This window comes from Anopheles marshallii, chromosome 3 (assembly GCF_943734725.1).
Source record: "Anopheles marshallii chromosome 3, idAnoMarsDA_429_01, whole genome shotgun sequence".
NCBI classification, from domain to species: domain Eukaryota; kingdom Metazoa; phylum Arthropoda; class Insecta; order Diptera; family Culicidae; genus Anopheles; species Anopheles marshallii.
In genome coordinates, this window is record NC_071327.1 from 55706640 (window position 1) to 55723047 (window position 16408).

General features: G+C 46.9%; 1 protein-coding gene across 1 annotated transcript; it reads left to right on the plus strand.

Annotated features, from left to right (window-relative positions):
* The first annotated feature begins 9440 nt into the window (after positions 1-9440).
* Positions 9441-15324, plus strand: LOC128711417 (uncharacterized). Its single transcript, XM_053806289.1, has 5 exons — positions 9441-9823; positions 9978-10249; positions 12142-12308; positions 12378-12440; positions 12517-15324. The coding sequence occupies exons 1-5, from the start codon at positions 9441-9443 to the stop codon at positions 15322-15324; spliced, it is 3693 nt and encodes a 1230-aa protein (XP_053662264.1).
* Positions 15325-16408: the final 1084 nt, after the last annotated feature.

Consider the following 16408-nt stretch of genomic DNA (forward strand, 5'->3'; position numbering starts at 1 on the left):
ATGCGAGAAAGCGAATCGGCACCGTATAATCATAATGTGTAAAATGCGACAGAAAGCTGCTTTGGGTGTGTGTGTGCACATGAGAGAGAAATAGAAAGAGCGAGAACGAGAAGCAGCCAGAGAGAGCGGAGATGCCGTTTTGGAATGTTTTATGCGCTGAAGTGTGTTTGTTTCAAAAAACCAGTTTTCAGTTGAAAAAGTACGCGTGCTTCGATCGGGCCGACTTTGTTTCTTCGACGGGTGCTGTGTAAAGCCGTGTTGTGCTGTGTCGCAGGTTTCTACTCACAGAAAAGAGGTTAGAAAACCAAACTTCCACGGTATACCACCTATATATCCTGAGAACACCCTGCCTGCTCCAGTTTTTAGAGCGTTGGTGTGTAATGTGTCTTTCCTGCGTGGCGTTGAAATATTGAGTGAGTGAATTTTCGAAAGTTATTTGTATGAAGCATTGCAAAAAAAAAAAAAACAAACCGACCGTCAACATTCCCCTACAATCCTAACATCTGGCGAAATAGCAGCCTGTGTTCTTGGTCACAACGGCAGCTTGCAGTTGATGGCGCTGCCAATTGCGTGGGGTGTTGTGCGATTCCTTAAGTGGTCCGAGTGCAGCGTTGGTTTCAGCAAATGTCGTGTTTTGTAGTTTAATTAAGCCTCACCAATCCTGCTGCTGTCCGTTTACACAGTCATGGGCGAGACGCATCGAAATCGCCCCGTACCTAGTCAACAACAGTTCCAGCTCCTTTCCATCGCAGTGGAATTCGTGTACATTGTTCTCGATCTAAATTAAATCAGCTAATTAAGAGAAGTGTGGTGTCATGTCCATAAACTAATAGCTGGCACACCGGTCCAGACGATCCAGGCGATACCGTTAGTGGCTATTAACTGGACCAGTTCTTCCACCGGAGAACTCCCGGTGCTGATCGGCGCTCATCTTTTACTGCTCCATTCAGTGAAAGTCGTAGAATGTTAAATGAAACGATTCCTGGCTTATGATTCGTATGGCTTCAATTTCTGTACCTTCACCCGGTCGTTGTGGTGTGTGGCTATTGTCGATCTTTCGATCAAACCAGCACCATTCAGGCAATCGTCGCGCATTAAAAGTTTGAGAATCGTGTTTCTTTTTCCCGATTCTCTCCTTATCCTTTCTGCTTCACACCGGACGTCAGGAATGTCAGTGTCGGTTAAGGCCCACTCAATCATGGTGGATGGCGAACCTATTCCGAACCTATGAGGAAAACACAACAGACACAACAAAAAACAATAAAACACACCACACACATACCAGCGAGTCGGCAAGTTCGGCATCTTTGTTTGGGCAGCATCTTTCGGTGCCAGCGCTACCTGAGAAACCTTTCAAGCAAGGATGGACGCTCCGGGCGTTTTACAGCATCATTTGTTTGGGTGCAGTCAGTGTGAAATTTCATGTAAAAAGGCCCGCCAGAAAGCATTAAAATAGTGATGTCCCCTCGCACAAAATCCCAAATTTCCCAGAAAACGCAAAGTGTACTTGTTGTTACTAAGTGATGTGAACAAGAGAGTGTCATCTCCCAGTGATGATCGTGAATAATGGCTCGACCATACAGCAATTCTTTAGCATGTGGTAGTTATTCTCCATTCTCGAAGTGTTCCTTTTCATAAAGCCAACCCAACGCGCAACAGGTTCCTTCCACGCATCGAGCCATGGATTGCAGTTTTTGGTGAAAGCAAACGCACCGAACGGATAGTCATCGAAAAGTTGACGAAAGTGGGAAATAAAATACTACACACAGCAAAACAAAAAAAAAGGCAAACCCTCAAACAACAAAACAACAGTACAACTCAAAACTCGAACACGGTAAGGATGATGACCCGACGAGCGATCGATTCATATGGGCCCCGGTTGTCGTCCCGGTCTCGGGAAGCTGGTCCGGGGTGGAATTCCAGTTCCAGTTTTTTTTTGTGCTGCTGCTGCTGCTATTAGTTAACTGACATTTTCGGTGCAGCATGCACATGCTGTTTCGGAATCTGGTTCCCGACGTAACCGGGCGTTGGGATCGGGACCCCGTGTGAAGAATGTGCAGTTATTTATTGCATTCAGCGGGACTGGACAGCATCATCTTCAGGTACTTTCAGGCATTTCGGATGCGTTTGACAGCGGCCGGGCCGGGTTCGTGGGGTGAGGCGAAGCGATTCCTTTTATTTTTGTGTGATCCTTTTTCTCCCGCTCATTGATTGCGTTTCGGTGATATGCTTTACGGCTGCGGCTACATGTGACCCAACCATTATTATTGTGACGATCACGTACGGATGCACTCCCGGAAGGACACCCGTGAAGTTGACGGAGGTCCGTCCGTCATGGCCTGTCGGTTTGGATGCTGTACGTGGACGAATAATTTGTACCAAGAGGCACCACATCTCGACGAAGACAACGTGGGAAAGATTGCTTACAAGACTGGTTTTTCCCTCGGTGGATGGGTGTTTTATATAGCGATAATTTATCTATTACCCCGAATCTAGCACGTTTAGATACATGCATTACGTTAACAAGAGGATAACACGGCTTAAACTGATATTGTTTATCAGTTTTCATCAGCAGTAGTTGCAATCGAAGTCGCACAATTTCGCCAAAGATGAGGGAACGCTATGAACGAGATATAGTATGAGAGACAAAAGAACGATCTGTACCGTTCGTTCAGTTCTTCATAAAGAACGAACCGGTTCGCTCAAGTTCATAAAGAACTAATCATTTGACCAACTCTCCTGAAGATCATATCAGCGGTATTGTTAAACATGAATCTGGATGGTCTGCTCTTCTTACGAAAGCCCGGATTCAAATGGAATTTGATCTAACCCAAAGTTACTACATTAAACTCCCTTCCATTAGATCGATTTGAGTGCATGTGGGACAGTCCTTTTAAATGTACATTCTCAAATAAATCCTGTGCCTCGGTTAGCCTTCTCCTAGCAAAGTCTCTCGAATAATTCTGTCATTCTAACGATGTCGACGCTTGTAGCCATATATGCCATCTGCCAGCAGTCGTAGGAAGTGGCATTTTCACTCAATCTCGTCCGCTCAAATCAATTCTGTTAATGCGTTGCGATAAGAATGCTGCCTGGTTGGGTGCATACCCGTGGAGGATAAAGGGTCCTAAAAGGGACCACTTAACACACACACACAAAAAAACCATCTGGCCGTCTCGGTACTCGGAGTAAATCAAAAACACATGTACCAGATTTGAACGCATATTTAAAATAGCTGCAACCAGGAAAACAGACTGTCACTGTCTGGCTGTTGGTCACACACGCCCCAAATGGGTCGGAAAATTAACCGTAAATGAGGTAGATCATCCCAAAAGTTAGAAAGCTTAAGCTTAAGCCGGTATGTGTCAAATAATCGAGCAGATTTCGAGCGGCGAATCGGTAACGGGTTGCATCAATCACATATGGACATAGATTTTTGACATAAAGAATGACATTAGGTATTCTGTACCGAGATTTTCAGGATATTTTTTTTTATTTTAGTTTAAAATTGTATCTACATTTTTTATATACATAGATACTTATAATAATTAACCTTATTTATATCTCAGTCAATTGAGCCGTCTCAACAAGAAAAGCCGGTTCAAAAACCTTTATGAGCATATTAATCCTACTCGGTATTTACATGTCTTTCAAAAGATTGGTTCAAGCATGTTCAAACCGTTTTTTATACTCATACTTATGGGAATACGTAAATACAAGCTAAGAAATTTCCTCAAGTATCGTGAGTCAAAAACAATTTTATGTGATTTATAAAGGATGAAATTCCTTTATTTCAACATTAAAAAAACACATTCAACTAAAAAAATTATCAATTGTTGAGTCGAGCGAAGAACTCAAGAATTCAATCCGATGCTGACAACTAACCCGTCACCCGTCACGCCACATGTTAAAAAAAAATCAAAGGATTATATCTCATTCGCTCTTTCGTTCTCATTCGTTTAAATACTGTGATTAAAGAAACATCCTTTTCGTGATCCTAGCGACAACATGTAAGTAAAAGCAATTAGGTTGTTAATGTATTGTTAAACACGTTGGTAGCTATGGCTATTATGTTTGATAGCCAAAAGTATATAAGTTATATGTAAATCAAATGACTGACTTTCAAGAAAATACCCGGCAACTAACGTGTTAAGCATAGATTTGAAATTTTCGATAATTGATACATTACATAGCATAGCATCACATAGCATTGATACATAGCACTCTCAAGCATCCCATTTTCCAAAACTGACATTCCAAATGGTGCAGGTAATTAAGATCTCTGTTTATTCTTAACAGCACATGCTTAATTTTAAAGCAGTCGGTGAATCTCGAATCTAACAGAATGCCAGGGTCTTTTATATAAAATTCCATGTACAACGGTAAACCGCAACGGGTTTAATTAAAGTAAAGGACTACAAAATGTTAGTTACTCTAGATCGCTTAGTTTGGGTTCCGTGTTGTTGAAGTTTGACATCAAACGGTAAAAATGTATAAATTCACGAAACAGTTCCATGAAGTAGAAAGTAATACATCACCATATTTTTTAAAAGGATAGAAGCTACGAGGGTGAGCTAAATTAAATGAGCTTGCGCATCACAACGCAACAACAAACGGTATGTTCATCTGTATGCTATAATCGAGAGAAATAATCGGAGGACGCAAACTTCGGTTCAGTTTCAAAGCATAATTTATGTTTCGTGTTATTTTCAAGGCAATATTTAAGTGATGTTTAGACTTTATAAACTGTGAACTGGAAAACTGCAAGTAAATTGAAATAATAATTTACCTTTTTTGATAAATTTTTTTTAACTGATTTTTTTATAAAAATAATTATTGTTAAACACCAGAACACCAGAAATTAAAAAAAAATTATTAATTATGCGTATTTATGTATTTTTTTTTTTCCTTTTTTAACATCCTAAGCCTATGGGAAATATGGCCTAACCTAGTTTAAACCTGCTAGAAAAATGCTTTGTTTTGATATTTGTCGAGCAGCTGTCGAGCACTTTCATAAGCAAAACAATCTAACCATCGATTCCCAGGCTTATCTGGCTTGGCAGTTTGTATGGGAAGCTGTAAGCTTATAAGCCTGGAAACGTCAAAACGCATACAAAAAACTGACTTATCCCGTGATCTACCCCAATATTAGAGCGTGCAGCACTGGTCGGATGCATGTCTGGGTGGAAAATTTTAATTATTAAACGTCTGTACGACGCCCCATAAGCTTTCTGTAAGCGATTGCAATGTTATGTTTACAGGGCGATCCTGCTGCTGATCGACGTTGGTCGTCTTATAAAACCACAAATTAAAGGCTGCTTGATGCAATTATGGATAAGAGCAGTGGAAAACAATGCCTAAATGGGCGGCATAACTAGCATGACCAGCAGGGAAAGATTGCCGATGAAGATATGATGCGTCAGTTATGCTACCTGTAATGATGATCATTACGTGGGGAGCCGTTGCGTGCAGTGCACCCCGATGTCCTTCAGAGGCAGAGGATCGTTCTTTAAGTTCGTTTTTTTCGTTTTTGCTACCAACAAGCAGCTGGTCAGTTTGTTTTATATGATATTTGAATGAAAAACCACACATTGTTCGCAATCGTTTTCCCGTTTTTCTGTCGGTGGAGTTAGTTTGTGAAGGCAGTACGCGACTGTTCTATCGCGTTGCAGTGCCAGCAACATCCCGAGAACTCTACGCTACTTATCCGCACAATTGCATTTAATGATCACAACAATTGTGGCATGTGGTTGATTTTCTTGCGGTTGCTACCCCCTAGCAGTACGACGTTGTGTGAAATTAGTGCTGTTTTTTTTTAAATTAATTTCCCACCAGCACATTGTTGCGAGTAGCCGTCGTTACACCTCCATTTTCGGAACTGTCTCGCTGCAGGCCAGCTGTGTGTTTTTTTGCCTCCATCCAGACTTATCGAGTTCTTGACTTACATAACGAGACCGAGAATACCGGGAGCGTAATTACCGATCAGAACTGTTAGTCCAGCCGGATAATGAGCGATATAAAAACATCCACCTCTGTATCCCACTTTAGCCCAGCAGAGGTGTCCGTCGTCACCACCCGGTTTGATAGGACGCGGCACTACTTACATCCAGGTTCTGCAACCAGGTCGATCGCCCATGATCGCGAGTGTGCGTGGTGGGGCGTGAATACACGGGTGCGTTTGCGCCGTCGTGCCAACACGCAGCCGCAGCGTGGAACGTGCAGGAACGTCACATTTAAATATGAAAATAATTCCAAGCGAGTAGTGCGATCGCACCCGATCGCGGGTGCACCACGACGCAATGGTGGAAGGGTTTCGTATGTGCAGTGGAGCAAATCATACCGTGCACATTGGTTGTTGCATGGGAGGATCTTTGGGGGACTTAGTTCAAGACTGAGCTGCAATAAATGGTTTAGAAAGATGAAAATATTGGTTGCTCTCGTCTAAGTTTGGTATCAAAAACATCACATTTCTTATGCATTTAAATACAAATTATTCAAGTCATTGGATTACGCTCACCTGGAGCCGGTATCAGCGCTCTCAAAACACCATCCAAGACCTGCTGCATTTGTTGGCGAAAAAAGATCTCGTTCTTTGCGTCTCGTTTTGCGCGTCAAACCTGAGCAGCAGAGGCAACAGCGGAAGATTCACCGGGCCTGTTGCAGTTGCTCTCTATGTTTCGGTTTTTTAACGGTGCGAGTCGTCAGCCGTTTTTTTGATGGATGGCAGGAAGCCGGTTTGTTAAATTACCACAACAAACGTTACGCATTGAAGATGCATGTGGATGCGCGGGATGCGTGGAACACGTTATGCGTTCGTTCGTTGGCCTCATGGCGATTCTTGCTGTTAGACCGGGTGATGATGTGTAAATCTGAGAAGAATTGTCACATCAAGAGTTAGTGTTGGTATTAGTGCTTTTTTACAATCAGTTGTTTCACTCAACTTAACACTTTTTGCAGTATTTTTATTAATATTTTCAAAAAACATATTCAATACTAATAAGATAAAAAAAATTGAAGGATTCTATTCATGTTGTCGAAATCCTTAAAAAGTCTGTTTGATCTTTTGGGTAAAAATTGTTTGTATCATAATCATCATTTAGATATGGAAAGTAAAGTATTCCAAACACTTCAACCTGAACACGGCAAAAAAAGAGGTTCTACATCCCTGGATATGATCTACGATCGCACCGAGAGTGGCAACTCGGCAGGACACCCGCTACGATTATGTTTTCTGCAATCGGACACACAGTGCACACACGGCATGATCCGGTTGATTTATTTGTCGCCGATAGGGCCATCTTCGCATGCCTTCGCTCTAGCGCACGATGGGAAAAGTGCAGCGATGACGGATCGTAAACATTAGAGAAGCCGTTTTAATACGTGTAGGGTGCTTATCAGCCAGTCCGTTTTGGAACATAATCCGACAATTGGCAGTGCATTTAGCTACGACGCTGATAACAGCTGCTAATTTATGGAACCGTGACGGAATGGTTTACCAAAAAGCGTTTGACACATTTTTTTTTTGTTTACAAAGCCGCAAAACGGGCAAAACAAAGAACGGGCAGACTCAAGATGCGCACATTCCCGTTTTGTGTTACATTTTTTTTTATTCAACGAAATAAATTACTGTCTGTTTGTTAATTGGCAGCGCATAAAATAACGACTGTAACCTGCAGAGTGTAAACCATGCAGATGCAATTAAAATGGACATTAAAGTGCAACAATGGACAATTGACAGTTGGAAGTCCCAAGCAACAGCGAAAAACGACGTAAAAGTGTCACCAAAGACATGGAAAATGAAATAAAAATTTAGCAGGAAAAAAAAAAACGTTAACATCACATCAAACAGGAATGAAAATGGTCTAAAATAAGGTGGCTTGTAAAAAAGTTCGGCCGGGTACGTGGTTAAAAGTATTTAACAGCTAAAGAAAAGTTTGAAATACGCGTCTTCTTGTGGAGAACGATATTTTGTAACGATGAAGCAGACTTATTTTAGTGGTTATTTCATCTACTTTACAATTTACTTTGAGTAAAAATCGGTTTTATTTTATTTCTGTTGATTGAATTATCCACTCATTCATCAACTTGTTTAAACGCTCCCACCCTGTAAGCGATCTGTGCAACATTTCATCGCGATCGGGTACCGCGGTACAGATCAAGTTCGAGCTTCCTCTCATCACCGAACGGTCAACGTCCATCCGGATCAACGTATTAGTCGATGGCCGTGAGCCGGATGATGGTAATTTTCATCGTGCCAGTGTACTGTGGCATCTTGGTTCGGGCTGGCCGCTTCCGAACCTGAACCTTTCCAGTTTCGCTCGGCAGGAATGACACCTCCCTCCAAACTGGTCAACATCGGCTGTCGGCATGCAAGGGCACACCCCGGCATAATTACGTACCTGTACACGGCGCATTGGCACGCTATTGATGATCGGCAACGCGATCCGAACGCTTGTGCAATAGCTTAACAATGTGTACGGCATCTATAAAACACTCCAAAGTAAAAGAGTCTTTAACGACCTCTATAAGCACTGGTCGGATGTTGTTCAGCTGGATATGGCCGGCATGGCGAATGAAGTTTTGGACAATAGTCCGTAAGGGTGTCTCATGCTTCTCGCAATGTATTTAGCTGATGTTCCATCCCAGTGTAGTGAAGACGCCTTACGGAAAGGTTACCCAGGACACTCACAGGAAAGTGTAAGGGACGCCTTTTTACACTGACTCCCGTACCAAATAACTTACAACTGATTGCTATTTAGGCTACCTGCGGCACAAGAGATATAGCAATTCCGTCAAGTCCAGTTTTCAGGTAGCTTGCCCTTTTACCTAAGCTTTTAACTACCAACAGTTCCTAAATATCCTCTCAGGGTGGACCTACAAACATGCTGCACATAAGCTGATAAGCAGTGAAAAAGGTGCCAAAAACAGAACTTAACAAATAAGCCGTTGTGAACCTTCCCTAGGACTATGTGTCGAGATGTTTTCACGGGTTTTTATTCATTAAGCAATATTGTGCGATCGAGAAACTCACCTCCAATATGACAATAACGATGAAACGAGAACTTTACAACCGCACGATGAACGATCGTATACACAATCGAACAAAAGCAGACAAACACGATGCACGGCGACGATCTGGTGCCCTTTACCCGCCATGTTTTTACTCTTTTGCAAATGACCCATCGGTTGGAAATGGGTCGCCTAAAAGGCAGGCTTGTGTAGCCACAACATTCGTTCCATAGCGTTGCATAATTCAGTTTCCTCGCGTAGTTGTTCGTCCGATCGGTGTCGTGAGTTTAATTTGGGTTGTTTTATGTTGTTTTTTTAAACTTTTATGCCCTGTTCACATTTCTATCCCCCAATCCCCATCAGGTCTTTGGTGAAGGGTCGCTTTGTCCCGATGTGCCGATTGTAAAGCAAACGTAGACTCTAGACGCACGATGACGGTACAGCAACAGCCGAACAGTCACGGCGGTGACGCGTTGCAACCACCGCAGGGTCAACCGCATCGTTATCATCTGCATCATGATCCTGCGTACAACATCACCACAGCCGAGGCGGATCTTGATTACACCAGTGACAACAGTGTAGCGGTACTGCAGCAGCAGCAACACCATCCATCAGCGGGTCATCATCATCTCGCTCACCATCATCAACAGCACCAGCAGCAACACCATCACCACTACATGCCATCGAGCTCCAGTTCCTGTGATAATACCAAACAACCGACCCGTCTCGGCGGCAACTCCAGTGCCGGCGGGTCCTGCGACGAGAATACTTCCAGCGTTTTGGACGTAAATATGGACTCGAAGAAGATTTCACTGTAAGTCACTCGGGCTCGTCAGCTCGCACGATCCGTGATCGCGGTGGTTTTGATTGATTTCCGTTTGCCTTTCTTCGCGCATTCGCTTACACGCGCACAGCCAACTTTCCCCTCCGATTAAACCGCACACTACCTTTGCCTTCTTTTCTCGTAGTGCTCACAATGGCTCAAGACTGAACTCGCCGGTTCGCTTCGGTGACGAGCGGAAGTATGCGAACAATCACAACCATCATGCGCACCATCATCATCACCATCATCACCATGGGCACGGTGGCCATCACAGTCATCACATCGAGGTGTACAGTGACGGTACGGCCGGCATGGACATCAGCAAGCTGGAGGAGGAAATATCGGAAGATGACCGGGGGCCACCGTTACCGCCACGGCCCGCACCGAGAACCCGCACCGCGCAACGCATGGAAACGGGTAAGCGAGGAAGTCACCCGGCTGGTACCGGGAATGACTCGGCAGTAGTCTAGGAAGTAGGATAATTTGAAACAATTTCGCCCTCCCCTGCCTATGCTGTGCCCTCCGTGACCTTACTGACGAGTTGCCCGCGTTACCTGAGCAACTGTGGTAGAAACTCCCTTCGCGGGAATTGATATTTGTCCGCTGATGGAGGAGTTCCAAGCTAAGTTCGGATGTAACGAATCGAACGCGACCATGAAATTGAAAACGAAGGTGTTTGACTAACAGACCTAGGCATATATGGCGAGTCTGGAAGTGGGATGGATGTGGTAGAAAGTTTTTTGAAACTCTACCAAAAGGATCCCTTCATTTTTCGAGTTCTTTTGTAACACTCAAAGAAGAGTACGTTTACAAAAGGTGTGCGAGAAACTTGGAACGGTGTAGCAGAGTCGTCCACCCGTCATATGTCACCAAGTTTTTAACACTCGGCCTAAGTGTTCAAGACAGATATGTGTGCCATAAGTTCGCCGACCTATTCCCCAACTGCCATTTTGAAGCTGTTAAACCCTTCGATGCGTTACGCCCGTATAACGCGTGTCCGTGTTCGCCAGGACATTGTTCGGCACGTGACGGGCGGATCCTGCGCACTGGAGTCTGTCCTGCGAAATCTCTCTCCACCCCCAAAACCCGCGCCCAAACAGTTGCATCTCGCTCTCACCATTGGCACGGGCCCAGATGTGCATTGGTATGCTTAAGAGGGTGAAGAGGCACCGTCGTGTGAAATGCCACAGCATCCACCGTGGTGGCAAACGCTGTAGGACGCGGGAACTACGCAAGTACGAAGCACGAGTCAGCAAACTCATTTCGCCTGTCAAAAGTTTGGTGAACTGTGTATGTGCGTTTGTTCGGTTTGCGTGCGGGGTAGCCAGTGCGCCTTTGCGCGGAAAGGAAGTAAACAGTTTTTATTTGCAACTGGCTTGCTAAAGTTCGAACGTTTGTGGCAAAACTGCGAACAACGCTCACGCGGGAAGCTGTGCGGAAGTGTGGGCTGGCTGTCCGGTGCCATCCTTTCGCATTACGGTCGGACGAGTAGTGCACAAATCCCACGCCAACAGCGGATGGCACGATGATTCTTGCACGTCGTGGGTGTTCCAGTGTCCTTTAGACAGAGAAGGAACAGGGTGCGGACCGTGTTTCGACACAGCCAGTAGTGCAGTGCAAAAGGGAGCAAAATGTGTTTCATGTTGTGACACTCAACGTGAAAAAGGCGCTGCTTCAAGGGAGGGAATGCATGTCCATGCTGTTCGATAAGGCAGGGACATGGTTTTTGTATAGTACAACAATGTGCGCCTGCAGCAACAACAACAACCAGTACAATAAACAGCGCGGATTACTTGAGATACGCAGCAAGCGGTTCTCCCCACAGCTAGTGTGATAGTTGCCCGCCATAGATAACAGATAGTACAACATCCAGCAACAATAGTAGTCTTATGTAGTGTGTAGTATTTTGTGTCCTTCGAGACTCCTTCTGTCGAGACCCCTGGTACGCAGTGGAACAAATGTTTGACGTTAAGAGTTTACAAACCGATCCGATAAGCGGATAATAGAAGGCATTGCGTGTGTAGTGGTTTTTGCTACTGCTAGTGGTTTGTTAGCTGGAGTCACCCGTCTGAAGGGGTGTGCTGATTGTCGTTCCACCGTAAAACACGCTCCAACCATGCACGGATACCCGTTCATGCAGGTTGTCCAGTACAGTGTGCCTACGTGCACCTGGGCCCCACCACCGGTGGAACCGCCGCGTCCACCATCGGCAACAGCGGGTTAATATTCTGAAGCTAAACTTTGGCCACCAACACTGTGAATCGTTTGAAAACTGACAGTTTACCTTTCTGCTCTCTCTTTTCCGACAGCTTCCTCAACATCCGGCGTACGGAAGTACGTCATCTGGTGTCTGATATGTGGCGGCATCTCCAGTCTGCTCGGCATACTCTTTCTGGGCATTTACTTCCTGCTTCGTTCGTACACCAGCACTGTGGGTTACTTCGAAACTGTGCCAACGTTCGTGCCTGCTACCCTGGTGAGATACCGTCCTCCATTTCGGTGATGTTTGAGAGGTTCTAATTCATATATTTTTCTTTTATTGCAGCTCATGTTAACGGGCATCTGTATAATGAGCCTAGCGAGGCGACGTAACCGGTACAGCTACCTGGTACGTAACACTGAATAGATCTCTTTCTTCGTAAGTCCTATTGTTTTAATACACATACGTTACGCCATCTTCGCAGATCAAATTGTCCGGAGCGTGTGGACTAGCGTCGGCACTTACCTGCGCTTTGGTGACAGTGACAACGACCGTCCTGCATATGAGCCGCCTGCAGGTACTGCGTGAGTGTGAGTACACTCAGAAAACACGTACCTGTACCTGCTATTCCGTGACCGCAGACAAGCAGACGGAAACCGGCGTGGACGACAGTGTGCGGTTCGTGTTCGACTCTACGTCGGACTGTGGTGTCGTGCACGGTGCACTGTACTCGTGTCTGCGTGCCGTGTTTGGTCTCTCCGTGGCTGGGGTGCTAGTGGCCGTGTTTAGCTGTATGCTCGTGTATCAGCTGTTGAGCCACGAGCGTAAAAAGATGTACTGGGAGCAGCTGGAGTTGCGGTGCCGTTCGCTTTATTCGGGTCAGCAGGGTCCGTCAGCGGTGTTGCCTTCCGGACCGGGAATGCTTGGTAGTGGGTCCAGCGGTGGGTTAGGCGGTGCCGGACGCGCTGGCAATTGTCGGTGCTGCGAGCAGTGCCATGCACATCGCAACGTGCTACCCTCGGCATACCCGTGGGAAGGAGACAATCGTTTCTGGACGCCGGGACAGGCCGGTAACTTCTACTCGCCCAATCCGGGCGGTGAGGAACCGGGTACTGGTGCTCGGTTGAACGCGAGCGGAAGACGCATGCCGGGATGGAGCTGGCCACGAATGCCCTGGCAGCGAAGTGATGCATCGCAGCGCTTGTCACCGCACAGTCCCGATTCGCAGTACGGGTTCTCGAATCGGGCCGGCGTGGCACCGATGGTACCGGGTGCGGGTACGCTGCTGGGTGATCCCGTACAACCGCGCTACAATGTGATCGACCAGCAGTACGGTATCTGGGGACCACCGCCACCGTACAGTGATCCGAACAGTCCGGCCCGGCGTGGACGCTATCAGTACATACATCCGGCACAGTGCGGTCCACCGTTGATCGATCCGAGCGGTATGTCCGCCCCAGGTTCGTCCATGGTTGGCCCGTCAAATGCGGGCGGAGCCGGTATTGCGATTTTGGAGTGCCATCAACACTCGGTGATGGGTGTGGACGTGCACGGTATACCACAGCAGTACGTCAGCGGTCAAACGACGATGTCGAACGGTTCGGGACAGCAGGCTCTACCCTCCAACTATGGTCGCGGTGGCATGGGCAATGGCATCGTTGGCGGAGCATCGTCCGGAGTTTCCAACGTTAGTGGCAATGGCTCCAAAACTAGACAGCAAACTGGAGGCTACAAGCAGCCTCAGACGAAAGAAAACTACGAGAACACACCGTCGGACAGTGACGGTCCCGGGCGGGATCGGTTTTCCAATACGCTACCGTTGCGCAAAGCAAAGAAACGTGTGGAAGCGGGTGCAAAAAGCATTGGGCCAGCAAACAACAGCCAACCAACGAGTGGCAGGGTGAATGTACAAAACGTGTTCGGCTCCAGTCAGGGTGCGCCCGGTTCGCACGAAACCTCCGAGAACGAGTACAACGAACCGATCTTACCGTCTCCCAATGGTGGTTCGGATGAGTGTTCCGGGCGGGTAGGATCGCCGCACGGTTTGCAAGTAATGCCAGCCGGGCTGGTTCCCCACCCGCCGAGAAACCGCCGACAGAAGCTGCCCAGCGCGGTCGGTATTGAAAACAGTGGCTTCCAGACGGTGGAGGCACTCGAGGCGGAGGCAGCATCAGCGGTCACGGGTAAGTTGCTGGAACCGACAGAGTCCGAGGTGTACTTTGCAGACGTGAGCAGCTGCTGCAATATGTCCGTGAAGAATGACAACTACTACGAGGACGCCAACCAAAGACGCAAAAAGGAGAAACAGCTGCAACAGGACCCCGCGGACGAATACATTGCACAACGGTTTGGCAAGCGCGAAACATCGATCCGTAGCCGGCAGCCGTTCCCGCAGACGGTACTCGGGCTGGGTGACAAGCCGCAGGTAATGCCCCGATCCTCACTGCTGCCAAAGGATCACTCCCGCCAGAGCATGTGTTCGATGGATTCGGGCGAACGGACGGACTATACCGATCTGTCACCGGCCACTCCCAGTACAAACTTCCCGTCGATCGGTGCGCCCGCTATCGGTAGCGGGAAGCATCAACAGTCACAGCAAACCTCACCGAACGATGCCAACCACATCCGTCCGGAACACGATGGGCCGACGAACGGTTGCAACTTCATCGCCTCGTACCCGTACTCCTCGAACGAACAGAGCCAGGAGGCACACCGGCGCTCGACCAAAAACCTGCACGACATCTTCCTGGCACCCGACTCGCAGTACGAGGTAATGAAGGAATTGCATAGATTTAAGTCGACACCACTAACGCTAACCCCCTTCGAACCACCTGACGGTGGCCGATCATCATCGTCATGCCAGGACATGCCGGGTTCGTTTCCGCCATCGGTAGCAGCGGCGACGGTGGCATCCACGGGTACCGATCGGACCGATCGTGCGGCGGCGGGACAATCGACAAAACCAAAATCACCGAAGAATCTCAACATCACGCCAATCAAACGCCAAAGCCTTGGCACGAACATTAGCTCGATCATCCAGAACTTGAGCGGCAGTGACGTTGGGCTGCTGTATCCAGAGGGTCGCAATCACGGTCCGCCGTACCACCAAAGTGTCCTCGGAGCGGAGGTTTCGTCGCCTGCTGCGACGCACGCAGATACATCGGGCGCCTCGGTTGGCAGTCGTCGACTGCCCGTCCCAGAGGTGAACGACAGTGTCAGCAGCAATGAGGACAACGAGGACCACCCGGTTGATGGTGAGCGGAGACGGAGTGCTGGTGATCGCCGATTGTGAGACGAAGTGTATGTGTGAGGTACCTTCACAGATTAGTATCATGAAGTATTCTCCCGGTACGATGCATCTTTTTTGCGTTGCATGCACATTTTCCCCCGTAAGTCGCGTAGATGCACGGTTCCTAGGGCCCTGGTAGGAATAAACATAGTTAAGGGTAACGCTCTTAATGCGCGATCATCATCGGTAGTCGTTTGTGTCAGCGGTTACATTAAGCACTGCAGCTCGAGAGTAGGACGAGTGTGCGCTATAGGTTATTCCACAAATCATGGCGTATCGTTCCACCCAGAGATACTACCGACGTTGATACGTAGAGACCAAATTGTACGGAATTGATGATACGACTATTCTAGAGATCATCATTCACGAAATCGTTAACGCATAACTAAATGGATTGAATTATTTTCGCCACATAACTTAAGATAGTGAGAAAGAAGCGCGCCTGCAAAAGGGCAATGCTAGTTGATAACCTATCCATCCGGAACTATCGCGTCCACGCCGTATGCAACAGTTTCGTCTACCCATTTATGTTATATGTCATTCTGGTGATGTGTCCGGGAAGTGGTACCATTCCCGGGGAAGCTAATTTAACCTCAAAGAAAGTCATGCAAGTCGATACAAGAATGACATGAGTCGGTTCGCCTAAATGATCTCCTCTATTTTGCGTAGCTTTAAATAATACATTCACCACTCGTGTTAGCATTCTAGTAGGATGTTTCGTTTCAGCATCCGAATAAATATCCAGGCCAGCAAGTAGCAAGGCAGGTTGGAGAAGCAGTGCTTATGGCAGAAGCAGTCCAGCTTTACTTCCGCGCAGTTCCGTTGCCACTGTCCACAGGGTGACAATTGAGATTAATATTGAGTGTAAATATACTCCCCTACACTTAGTAGACAAGGCCGTTACGCAAGCGAAACTAGCACAAATGATTGGGTGAACTTGGCGTGGTTTTAGCATCGCTGTTAATTAGGTAAAGCTTTACGCAAATCATTGTTGTACGGAATTTTATTTTCCACCCAGAGTTGGCGACGCGAGTTTCGATTTTCAGTTGTACATTAAAGTACATTCGTTCATTCGTCACCAAACCCG